The sequence below is a fragment of the Echinops telfairi genome, unplaced genomic scaffold (genome assembly GCF_000313985.2).
Source record: "Echinops telfairi isolate 266 unplaced genomic scaffold, ASM31398v2 ScPeMD7_4;HRSCAF=17, whole genome shotgun sequence".
NCBI classification, from domain to species: Eukaryota; Metazoa; Chordata; class Mammalia; order Afrosoricida; family Tenrecidae; genus Echinops; species Echinops telfairi.
In genome coordinates, this window is record NW_022103900.1 from 3,918,298 (window position 1) to 3,931,754 (window position 13,457).

A 13,457-nucleotide genomic window follows, 5' to 3' on the forward strand; every position below is an offset into this window, starting at 1 on the left:
GATGGCACAGAGAAGACAAAAGCACAGCAGCTTGTCCTGAGATGGTCAACAAGGTGGGTGCATGGGAGAGAGAAAGACCTGCCTGCTTGCCTGGCCAAGAGATGCGGAGAGAGCTGTCCTGTACTGAAGAAGGGAGAGCAGGGCTCCCCACTTTGGGGAAGCCGTTCAGACTTTGCCTGGGTAGTGCCTGGTCCTGGTCCCAAAGATACCGTATTACTTGCTTATGAAGCTACTTAACGGGACATATGGTCTGTGAGTTGTGTGCAGTGATGGCTACGAAGTATTGAGCCCAAAGAGAAGGAAAGCCGTTTCTGAGAAAAGTGGTAGTAAAACTGTGGGGAGTGGAGGTGTGTTTAGCCTTCAGCGGATGGTCATTTTCATTAGTCGCCCCGAAGAGAGGTGAATTCTGGACTGACTACGATAACTACTACTCTATCAGGAAGTCTTCGCTGCTACGTAACAACAACAAAATGGAACAGAGTAACCGTATACATAGAACGCATCTTAATTTATCTTAAATAGCCCAATATTGTTTCCATAGGTGGCCAATGCACCTTACTCTTTTAAACGTAAAATTAAAACTTTGTTCTATTCATCATTATCCTGGAGGTCCTAGCCAAAGTAGTTCAGCTGGGCAAAGGACTCGAAGGCCTCCTGTTGGAACAGAGGAAGTAAAATTCTCCATGTGCAGATGACACGCTCTTATAGGAATCTGGAGAAATCCAAGGAAACCACACACACACACACACACAGCTAATACACTTGTTTATCCTGGTTGTAAGCTACAAGATCGATACACAAAAGCCAATTGTTATTTCTGTACGCTAGCAATGAATAATCCAAAAATGTAACTAAAAACAGTACGCTTACACTAGCTTCAAAAAAGAGCAAAGCAGGAATGAATTTAACAAAGACGTGCACAGCATGCAAGCCCCAAATGACAAGCTATCAATGGAAAGACATTAAAGACCTAAAAAAACAAAAACAAAAAGATGACAAAACTTCTCCTATCCATGGACTGGGGTACTTAATGTTTTAGAAGACTCATCCTTTCTGATTTCAAGACTTTCAACCAAAGCTGGAAGCACTGTGATCCTGTCCGTGGGAAGCTGAAGCCGCAGAGGAGGCCTAACTGCTGCCAGAGAAGTCGCTGAGGCAGAAAGGCCGGGAGGAACAGGCCTGGGTCCTCTCCTCCCTCTCCCCACCTTGTGCTCCAATCTGCCACTAGTCCCCCCAACTGGTCAGCACCAACTGGCGTCCAGCTGACACTGGCCTCACACTCTGAAGGCCGGCCCCCTCCAGATAGAGAGAGGGCAGAGCAGGCCAGGGCAGGAAACGTGACCGGAGGAGGTGAATGGTGTTGCTAAGTAAAACGAAATCCTCCTCAAATTCAATCTTTCCTCTCGCGATCCTGCTGCTGCTGATTGGCCCAGTTGTGAAGAGCTTGGCTTTCCTCATGTTGAGGTGTGATCCACACTGAAGAGGGTGGTCTTTCATCTGCATTAGGAAGGGCTTCAGGACGGATTCAGTAAGTGGCGCAGTGGTTAAGTGAGCAGCTACCCTTCAAAAGGTTAGCAGCTTGAATCCACCGGCTGCTCTGAGGGAGAAAGATCTAGCAGTCTGCTTCTGTACAGATTACAGCTTTGGAAAACCTATGGTGTGGGGAGTTCTACTCAGTTCTATAGGATCACTATTACTTGGAATTGATTTAATAGCAATAGATTTGATATCTCCTGCCCACCCCATCTTGGTCCACAATTCGATCTCACTGCGATCGAGTTGATTCTGACTCACAACAACCCTGTAGGACACAGCAGACTGCCTCTCTGGGTTTTTGAGGAAATAAAGCCTCCTTTTCCTCCCCCTTTGTGTTTCCAAGGCTGTAAATCTTTGTGGGAGCAGAAGTCTCATCTTTCACCCTTCAAGCAGCTGGTGGTTTCAAACTGATGATCTTGCAGTTAGCAGCACAATGTGTAACCACTGTAAAGATCTTCAATAGATTCCTTAACGCGGAATAACTTAAGACAGAGGCTTCAGTTGAGGTAAGCTCTCCTACCTGAAATCTGTCTCAAGTACTCTGCTGTTCTTATCCTTCAAGATTTGAAAACGGACCCCAAACAAAGATCTATTCAGTCTTTTATGCAAAAGTAGGAGAAGTCTATGATATACTGTGTATACTTGAGTATAAGTCAAGTCTTTTCAGCACATTTTTAATGCAGTTTTTGTGGTAAAATTAGGTGCCTCGGCTGATATTCGGGTTGGCTGATGCTCGAGTATATACAGTATATATGTGTAAGTATGAGGGAGTACCCCCCCCAAAACTGGAAAAAGTACTCATTTTTCCCACTAACTGAACATCAAGCAACTCACTACGAGCTAGTGCACTCAGTGGTATCACCTGGAAAGGTTCTCTCTGGTCACAGTGAATTTTTTCATATAAGCAGTTTCATTCAAACCTCGGTTGTTGTTGTTTTTTTTTGTGGTGTTTTTTTGTGATGGATGATTTAATATCACAGCATGTGGCTGTGAAATTTGGTGTCCTGCTCAGGAAAAATGCCGCAGAAACTGCTGTGATGTTGAACACAGCTTGCAAGGACAGTGCTGTGGGAAAAACTCAAGTGTATGGGTGGTTTTCTGATTTCAGAAAAGGTGAAATGTTGATTGAGACAAACCTTGTTCTGGACATCCGTCAACTTCCTGAATCGATGAAAATGTCAACAAAATTCATGCACTTGTGCTCAAAGACCAACGACGGACCATTAAAGAGATGGGGAGCTCTACAAATTTTAATGGAAGATGTGGGAATGAGAAGGGTCACTGTGAGATTTGTGCATCTGGTTCTGACTGACCAGGAAAAAGACCATCGAGTGGAAACTTGCCATGCTATGAAAGGATAGCTCTGAAGAGACCCCAACTTTCCCCCCCAATGTATTTACTGGTAATGAGACATGGTGCTATGCTAATGACCCTGAAAGCAAACATCAAACCAGTCAGTGGAAGATGCCATCGTCACCTCACCCCACAAAAGCTCATCAAGTGAAACAAAAGATCAAGATGTTCGTTTGTTTTTTTGATGTGAGGTTAGTGCATTTGGAGTTTGTTCCATCAGGTCAGACTGTTAATCAAACTTTCTATTTAGAGGTCTGAAAAGATTGTGTAACAGCGTGCAACAAAATAAAGTCTGATTTGTGGTAGATGGGGGACTGGTTTTGTCACCACGACAATGTACCTGCTCATGTAGCCATCTCAGCACACCAGTTTTTGGCATAAAACAGCATGCCTCTCTTGCTCCACACACCTTACTCACCTAACCTTGTTCTGTGAGACTTCTTTTGGTTTCCATGAATGAAGAGGGACATGAAAGGACAGTGATTTGAAGATGTAGAAGAGGTGAAGAAAAAAATGAGAGAGGTGCTATCAGCCATCCAAACTGATGAGTTTGAAAAATGTTTTGAAGAATGGAATCGCAGATTTGACAAATGTATAAAGTGTAATGGAGAGTACTTTGAAGGTGATAAGAGTGTTTTGTAAAAAAAAAAAAAAAAATTAAATGCATAGCTCTGAAAAAGATTCCGTTTTTTGGGTACCCCCTCATGTATATATATACTGCTGTGTGTATACACACATACACACACACGCACACACACACAATTGTTATCAGATCCATTGCAACTCATGGCAGTCTCATAATGTATCTATCAGGAAGAAATATGTTCCTTAAGATTTTCAAAGGCTGGTGTTTAGATTGCCAGGTTTTTCTTCCGAGGTGGTTCTTGTAAATATCAATCCTCCATTCCATTGGTGAGTAGCTTAAAACATTACCCACTTGTATGCAGGAACTCCATGATTCATTTAAATATTGCTACATCAAAAATTCTAATTGGGATTTAAAAGACTATAATCTCCACTTTGTTTCTCTGTCCTTATACCCATGGCCTCAAACTATGCGGCATCTTATTCTGGTCTTGCCTAAATTCTTTTGCAAAAATCCAGCGCACAAACAAAACAGTGACAATATCCACGTAAGAGAAACTTGCGCGTAGATCTGCTGGGCTTATGGGAGCAAAGTTGCCCAGCAGGAGAGTATAAGATGGCCAGGATGGGAGACGGAGTACAGTTTATGAAACAGAAATGCCCTTAAAAGCCATTCATTTTCAAAACTGGGACCCTTAATAAACTTTCCCCCCTTAATTTTATTTTATTTATTTTTAAACATTTTGGGGGGCTCTTACAACTCTTTTCACAATCCATCCATTGTGTCAAGCACATTTTTTGGTACATTTTTTGCCATCATCATTTTCAAAACATTTTTTCTACTTGAACCCTTGGTATCAGCTTCTCAGTTTTCCCCCTTCTATCCCCCACCTTCCCTCCCTCAGAAACCCTTGATACTTTATAAATTATTATTTTTTTTTTATGTCTTCCACTGACCAATGTTTCCCTTCACCCACTTTTCTGTTGTCCGTCCCCCTGGGAGGGGGTTATCTGTAGATAATTGTGATTGGTTTCCCCTTCCTCCCCCACTTAATAAACATTTAAAATAATTTGGAAACACTTCCCTTCTCCTGCAGAACAGCAAAATACCAGTAAATGTAACTTTGTCCTTATGAATTTCCTGAGAATTTAATGAGACCACTGGAGATAAATGAGGAAACTCGGCATATCACCACTTCTGCTTTGGAGAAATAACAGCTGCAAAGACCAAATATTAGCATGTCATCAGTCTCCTACGTGTCTCATTTTACTCTGGCCCTTGGCTTGACATTATAGTAGGTGCTTATCAAATATTTGTTGAATGAACAAGTAAAAACCCCCACGTATGTAAAGTTTACTTTCTCTGATTCGCCACCATATCATGGACATGGGGAAACGTCTAAAGTAGTGGTTCTCAAAGCATAGTCCCCAGATCACCAGGGGTCTTGTGAGAAATGCAAATTCCCTCCTCAACCCCCCACACTCTTGAAACCCCGGGGTGGGGAGGGGGCGGTTCAGCATTTTCTGTATTAACAACCTCTCTGCTTGACTTTGACGCCCTCGGCGTTTGAGAACTGCTAGTCTACAAAGATCCTTTAACAAGGAGATGCTTTTTCTTTATTATTATTATTTTTCCCTTACTCACATGCTCCTGATAAGAATGCTGTTCCTGTCATTCCTTTCCCGTGTCACGGAGGCAAATCCCAAGCCTAAGACTAAGTCCTAACCAGGTCTCACTGATAGGAGGGCTTTGGTGAATTCCCCAGGAGCCAGACTAGAAGCTCTGCTCTTAGCTTAACCGAGGCGAAAGGAGCAGGCCTCACCAGGGGCTGCCCGAGGTGAGGCCGTGAGAGTGGCACTCAGTCGTGAAACTGGGTTCAGAACAGAGAGGCCCACTGGCCTCCCCACCCACACCCCAGTTGAGCTTGGGTCCCACGTGCTTTCTGGGAGAGATGATGTTGTAGGAACATGTTCTCCTTGTCAAATAGAAGACATCTGAGCCCTTGATGAACCGCCGTGGTGGCTGTTTGGCAAGCTGCTTACAAACCCTTCCAAGCACAGGCAGCCCATGTGAGGCGGGTCTGCAGCACAGATCTAAGGCGGATTCTTGCCTGTTAGAGTAATTGCATGACAAAAAAAAAAAAGAAGAAAGAAAAGGAAAAAAAATCTCATCCAAAGTGAGGTCAATTCCTAGTTTTATAGGGTGACCAACTCATTTCAGTTTGCCTGACATGGCCCTGGTTTTAGCATCGAAAGTTCCATCTCCTAGAAAACTTTTTTGGTCTCTCGTGAACTCGGTTGATCAAAATAGTGAGTTCTAAGGCCATGGTGGCACAATGGGTTGTGTGTTGGGCTGCTAACTGCAATGTCAGCAGTTCGAACCCACCAGCTGCTCAGTGGGGAAAGATGAGGCTTTCTGCTCCCATAAAGCTTTACCGCCTCGGAAACCCACTGGGGCAGTTCTACTCTGTTGCTATGGGTTGCTATGAATCAGAACAGGCTTTATGGCAGCAGGTGAGAGAAGGTCCTGTGAGTCTGAATCAACACAGTGCCCATGGGTAAAACGTGAGTAAGGATAAACCACGGCCCCAAGTTTGCTTGCTGAACTGCCGAGGTGAACAATTGTCAAGGTCAACAAAATTCAGTAAGGAGCCACAAAAAGGTAAAGAGAAAGAATAACAAAGTATATGGAAATGGTGAAGCTATGTCTACGTCAAGGAGAGTGGGTGCGATTTGGTCTGAGAGTGGACAGGTCACATCCTGTGATCTGAAGCCAGGTCACTAAACCCTGATGCTAGGCATGCTCTAGCGGCCCTCTACCACACACTGGCACTGGGTACTGCCAACCAGAACCCTCTGGGAGGGGGGCTGGGAGGCCAGCCTGATTAACCCCCCCACTAAAACTTATCATGCTCCATCTTGAAGGTGTGTGTCATGAAAGCTACTCTTAGCAATACAATAACTCCTTGACCTTCAAAAAGAAAGCATTCTTCCCTTTTACCACCTGCAGATTGGAAGATAAAGAAATGCACGACATGGCAAACAATGTAGGAGCTCGGAAGACACCATCGAGAGCACAATTCGCAGAGCTCAGTGATACCTGTGTCCTTGATGTAAAGGAAATATAGGCAAACACCTAGCACGGAGCAACAGCTAGAACACTGCGATTCAAGTCATCTGCAGACTGCACACACTTGTTACTGGTCCACACGTTCAGTAAGGAAGTTTAGTGTAAGTGTTCAGACACTTTTAGATCAATGTGTTTTGTTCTTCTTATTGTTTGTTTGCATTTCATATGATTTTCTGCATATAAAGCCCAGGATAGGCAGATTTATAAAGACCATATCTGGATTGATAATCGCTTAGGGGATTATTGACATGGGAGGATGGGGAAAGTGGGGAGCTAGAGGCAAGAAGAAAATGTTTTGAAATTGATTGTGGAGATGATTGCACAAATCTGCTTAATATGATTGAATGATTCAATTGTATGGTATGTGAAGTATATCTCAACCAAAAATATGATCATAAGGGAGTTTAGTTTAAGTGCTCAGACACTAGTGATCAACCTGACACGGACACAACATCCCAGTGCATGCTTGTTTTTCTAGGACTCACTTTCATTGCAGCTCACTAAAGGATCAGATAATGCAAGTTAGAAATTAAATAAGCAAATAGAAACCACTCCTTCAAAAGAGGTAGTTTGAGAAGTATTGGCCCACTAGCCCAAGTCAGTTCTAACATTTGGTAGGTGACAATGAATGAATGTATGAAGGAAGGAATGAGTGAACAAATGCCAAAGAGTAATTGTTTTGTTGTAGAATCAGATCAGGTCTGGCTACAGTCCTTTCAGTTCAATTAAGTGATTTAACTGCCGAAGTGATTCGTGGGGCGCCCTCGCTGGGTGTCGGCTTCCTCTGTGGGGGGCTGAGTCAGACTCACCAGGAGCTGTGGGGCACATGCTGTCGGGTCTCTGGCTAAGGGCTGGAGGCAGCCCCATCATGGACAGACTTCTCAAGCAGAGCTGTCCTGATTGGGCAATTTATTCCCAGCCACATTCCCCCCCTGCCGCCTCCTCAACAGAACAATGAAGCAGTCTCACTTCAGGTTGGAAGGCGAATTTGTGAGATGTTAAGTGGTTTTTTTTTTAATAAGCGGAAAAGGTCATAATATTCTTATGCAGCCCTCTACAAAAACATGGTTGAAATGGTGGATCACTTAAGACAAGGAATTATACACAAAGGTGCAACAGGAGCCGAAATAGCTCATAAAATATGCTCTTGTTTCTGCAACTAATGATCTTCAAAACATAAACTAAGAGTGGACAATTTGTGTTCTTCAACTTACCTTTTCTTCTTTTTTTTAACTTACCTTTTCATTTTCTAAGTTCAAGAGGAATTTGATGTAGAAAAAGTTTTTTGCTGCCTAAACCTTCTTTCCAACAACAGAGTTTGGACTCTTTAATTTATCCCACAAATATTATGTGTCTATTTGGGGGGGGGGTCACAAGTAGACATCTACTAGTCTAATGTATACCTAATAGTTCAGTAGCCAATGCTAATAGACACACAGCCTGGATGTTCCTTAGAAGCAGCGAAGGCAAGATTATTCACATACTTTGGACATTTTATCAGGAAAGATACATTCACTGCCATCGAGTCGATTCCAACCCATAGCAATCCTATAGGACCGAGCAGAACTGCCCCATGGGTCTCCAAAACTATAGTGCTTTACTTAAAGCAAAGATTTAAAGAGTACTGAAAACAAGGATGTGACTTGATGACGAAGCTGTGCCTGACCCAAGCTAGGGCATTTTCAATAGTCTCATATGCAGGTGAAAGTTGGACATTGAATAAGGAAGACCAAGAAGAGTAGATGCATTTGAATTGCAGTGATAGAGAAGAATGTTAAAAGTATTATGGGCTGCTGAGAGGACGAACCAATCTGTCTTGGGAAATGTACGGCGTATGGTCCAAGTATTTCGTAGAGGCAAGGACAAACTTTGTGAAGCCCCCTGTGACAAGTTAGATTTTACATCAACTTGGTGGGCCAAGATTCTCCCACGATATGCTCTAACATTGTCTGGTCAACTCCATGATGGGATCTTTGGTGAAGTAGCCAAGCAGCTGTGGGAAGAACCGACCAACCTCCTTCATCTAGTGGCAGCCTTCATACAATTGAGAGAGGCATCATTCAGGGTGTGGCTACTCTAAGTGAAAACCAGCTCACTCCTGCTGAATTTAGATCCTGCATCTGATTCATCAGCCTCCTCTTATATTTCCCACTGATCCCAGAAGCCATCAGTGGACTGCTGACCTCAAATTCACTCGGTTTGGCATCTGCTAGCCTGTGGTCTTCCTGCTTGATCTTCCTGCTTCCTGTACAGCAATCCAGGAAGCTCTAGGAGTCAGGAGAAGCCTTCAGCTCACGCCTGACCCACAGTCTTGAACATGCCTAGACTTACTCACTTCTTCAATAGTGTGAGCCATTTCTTGATATAAAATTCTCTATATGTACATACAATTGTTACTAGGTTTGCTTCTTGAGAGAACCCATCCTTACACACCCCCTCATAGTCCTTTTGACAGGCTTATAATTTACTACATATTCATCCAACCGACTTTAATGTGTTCATCCTTTCTTATCTCTCTCAAAGAGTGTAAGCTCAGTATAGACAGAAGGTCATACACATTTATTAGATATTTTACACTCCACACTGGACCACTTCGTCACTGAAAAATGGATAAGAAGAAATCTTGGGAGATGTGAGGAATTATTGCTTATTCCAGAAAAAAACCAAAAAAAACAAAGATGCTGACTTTGTTAAATCAGTATCTTAAGTTGAAAATATATATTTTTTTCCTTCGAATGGCCCATGTTTTCTCAAGTATCTTCTGGTTCATAACTCTTTCTTATTTTTTTAAAAAAATCTTTTTATCGGGGACGCTTACAGCTCCTATAACAATCCATCCACCCCTTGTGTCAAGCACATTTGTACATATGTTGCCATCATCCTTTTCAAAACACTTTCTTTCTACTTGAGCCCTTGTTATCAGCTCCTCATTTTTTCCCTCCCTCCCTAATGAATTCTTGACAAGTTATAAATTATTATTACTTTGATATCTTATACCGACCTCTGTCTCCCTTCACCCGTGTTTCTGTTTTTGTCCCCCTTGGGAGGGGTGGTTACACATCGATCATTGTGATCGGTTCCCCTTCTCCCCCCACCTTTCCCCTACCCTAATGGTATTGCTACTCCTATTACTGTTCCTGAGGGGTTTATCTGTCCTGGATTCTGTGTATTGAGAGCTCTTACCAGTACCAGTGCACATGCTCTGGTTTAGCGGGATTTGTGAGGTAGAATTGGGGTCATGATAGTGGGGAGGAGGAAGCATTGAAAAACGAGAGGAATGTTGTATGTTTCATCAGTTCTATACGGCACCCTGGCTGGCTTGTCCCTTTCTTGTGACCCTTCTGTGAGGAGATGTCCAATTGTTTACAGATGGGCTTTGGATCTCCACTCCACCCCCTTCCCCCTCTTTCGCATCAATATGATTGTTTTTTCTGGGCATTCTGATGCCTGATACCTGATCCCATCAACACCTCATGATCACACAGGCTGATGTGCTTCTTCCATGTGGGCTTTGTTGCTTCTCAGCTAGATGGCTGCTTGTTTACCTTCAAGTCTTTAAGACCCTAGATGCTATATCTTTTGATATCTGGCCACCATCAGCTTTCTTCCCCACATTTGCTTATACACCCATTTGTCTTCAGGGATCATGTTGGGAAGGGAGCATCACAGAGTGTCAGGTTATTAGAACAAATTGTTCTTATGTTGAGGGAGGACGTGAGTAGAGGTCCAAGGTCCATCTGCTATATTAATATTTAATATATAATATATGTACATTGATCTATGTCCCTATTGTTATATATAAATATATGTACATATGTACATGCCTGCATTTAGACCTCTATAAATACCCTTTGCCTCCTAGTTCTTTCTTCTATTGCCTTTTACTTTCCTCTTGTCTCATTATCATGCTTGACTTTCATTCCTCTTTCAGTAATTCCTCTCAGCTACATTGCCCTTGATCAAGCCCCACCAGGCATCCTATGCCCTCCTCACCATTGATTTTAGATCCTTTGTTGTTCCCTTGTTCCTGAGTTTGTTGGCTCCCCAATTCCTTTCCCCCATCTTCCCCTCTCCCATGCCTGGCCCCCCTGGAACTGTCATAATTATTTCTTACAGTCTTGTGTGGGTTTTTTCCCTCCAGTGTTTTTGGAATATCAACATCTACAAAGTCTAGAGCAAAGAATGCAGAAAAGGTGCTAGGACTGGCTATATCCCAGAGAAGCGTGGCAAGATTGCATTCTTGCTGAAAGTTTGGCCATATTGCCAACAGGGCAGAACTTCCTTCTAAGTTAATATCCTTTACCAATCTTTAGGTTTTGACCCTGACTAGCACTTGTGATACTAAATCTTTGATGAAAGGAGCACAGAGCAGCGTGCACCTTGAGGGATTGGGAGGAGTCTGTGGGTGAACAGGAAGGATGTACCTTTGTAGCAGAGGGAGCACATGGTCACACAAAACATATGAACACAAACCACATGTTTGTCAGCTGCTTATCTTTCTTTTAATGCAGTTTTGAAGCCGTTTTCTAATTTGAGGGTCTCACAAATGAAGGGAGAAACATGGCCTTTGATAATCATGTTCCTCCTTCTGAAGAGTAAACCTAAGAGGCACCGGTGGGCAGAAAGCTGCTACCTCTAATACAAGTTTTGCTGCCAGACCTATGCCTTCCCAGACTTGGGCTTTTTTGCTAAAATTAGGTCATTTTGCTATCTAAGTGAGTCCTGCCTTCTGGACGGTCCTGCCAAAGAAACTCATTTAAAAAGCACACACACACATGCAAATAATAGACGGATCAAGCAATGAAAAATGTTCTTCTTACCGGGCTTTCCAGGGTCTCCCCAGGGACTCTGGCCTTGGTGATCTGGAGCACTGTGGCATGTCTGAGGTGACACTGGATCCGTCCCAGAGACCGAGTGCTTCCAAAAGACCCCGTCAGAGAAGCATTATTTTTACTCTCCAATCAAGCAGCCTTAAGAGCCTAGCTTCCAAGCTGCGGACACTGGACACAGGGTGTGGGTTGCCGCTGCCTTGCACTAGAATCAAGTAGTGGGTCTCTCCTTGGGGGCAATTAGCAGCAAGGTCTCCACACCTTTGGCTGTGCTCATTTATTCTCTCCTCTGAGCATGTCAACCTAGCCCCGTTTTAAATTAATTATAGCCCAGGATATAAAAACATCCCTGTGCTGATTTCCTCCTATACTTAAGTGGGAGCTTGAAGAAAGAAAACAGAAAACCTATAGGAAGGTATTAATCTACTTAACATTTTTTAAGTACATCATCCAAAAGATTTTTTTTTTTAAATCTTACATATGCTCAGCAGAGTTACTGGCAAAAACCGTACATTTTCTTCATTTCATCCTTTCAACATCAAATAGTAGGCGGCAAAAATTGGATCCGACTTCAAAGCCTGCTCTGGGCTCCAAGTCACAGAGAGGCGCCTCCATCTCACATATTGAATCCGAGCAGGATATCAAAGTGCTACCCAAGGACCTCGGGTCCTTCCTCAGAAAGAGGCTCTGACATCTGTCGAGAGAGGAGCGCACGGGCAAACCGCCGCGGGGAGCAGCTAGCGCTTATTCTCAGCGGCACTTTTTCGGGTTTGGGATTGATTTATCGGTTCACTGGACGCCCCTGCCTCTCCACTGCACCCGAGCGCTTTAGCAAGCCCGGCTTTTGTCTCAAGGACTTCAAACTAGCGCTAACAGTGCCATGTTTGGAGGACTGACCATGCTGCCACCAACAGCTTTTGGCCCCCTGGCCTTTTGAGGGGGTCTGAAGGAAGGGGACTTGTGGTTGCCTTAGAACCCAGGTGACCAGGTACCTACCTTCTTTGCCTGTTGCCTGAAGACATCACACACGTTCGGAGAACTCTGGGCTTGTAAATGCCTTAAAAACAAAAAAGTTGGGAAAGGCTTGAGAATGACCATTTTAAAGAATCAGGAAGAGAAGTGCATTTCTCCAAAGGTGCCCTGGTGGTGTAGTGGTTAGAGTGCTTGGCTGTGAAATGCAAGGTCGTTGGTTTGTGCCTACCAGGTGCTCTGCAGGAGAAAAAAACCGAGAAGACGTGCCAGTGTGTTTCAGTGTGGAGTTAGCGCCTTGGCAAATCTATGGGCAGTTCTACTCTGTCCTCTAGGGTCTCCATCAATCACAGTTGACTCTCTGCACCGTTTGGGGGCTTTGGGCTTTCCTTCCAAAGGTGCATCAAACAGACTCTTGGGTTAAACTTACTTTGTTTTGGCTTCTTTCCTTCGGTCCTGTTTCTTTCCTTGGTTAAAAGGATAAAAACAAAGCCTAACTCCTCTGCTATGGAGTCCATTCCAACCTTCCCGACTGTCCCCTGCAGTTTCCAAGGCTGTAATCTCAGCAGAAGCAGACTGCTCCTCCTCTCTCCCAAGGTTGACTAGAAGGCACGAATCACCAACCTTTCGGTAGGTAGCCAGGCGCTTCACCAATGTGTTAGTGCTCCTCCGCTAAAAGGATGGGTAAATTCTGTGAAATGTGTCCTACAAGGTGTTCCTGGTTAAAGGCCAGCAGTCTGAAGTCCCCCGGGACTCTCTGGGAGATACAGCCTGGGGATCTGCTCCTTTAGGCTATTTCTGCTCTGCCCGGTGTGGCCCCTATGAGTTGGAATTGACCCCTGGTAAACAACAACAGGTATTTCTCCTGTGACTCTAAGACACAAGACGGTGCCCCCTTTAAAGTTGTAGGATCGAATGTGGCTTATGGAACATTATGGGCTCTCACAAGCCCTACTAGACACCGAAGCTGACTGTACCACTCAGCACAGGCATCACGTGAATTGTTACGTAATGTAAAATGTATTCTGTTCTCAAATACGTTGGGGGAGTATTCG

General features: G+C 43.9%; 1 protein-coding gene across 1 annotated transcript in view; it reads right to left on the minus strand.

The window, feature by feature from the left end:
- LOC123520887 (myosin-IIIb-like) overlaps positions 1-13,457 on the minus strand; it is a 193,699-nt gene that overhangs the window by 119,374 nt on the left and 60,868 nt on the right. The window contains exons 4-5 of the mRNA XM_045297950.1: positions 12,430-12,490; positions 11,425-11,521 (exon numbers count right to left, since the gene is read on the minus strand). Coding sequence (XP_045153885.1) covers positions 11,425-11,521; positions 12,430-12,490 — 158 coding nt within the window. The remainder of the gene's footprint in view (positions 1-11,424; positions 11,522-12,429; positions 12,491-13,457) is intronic.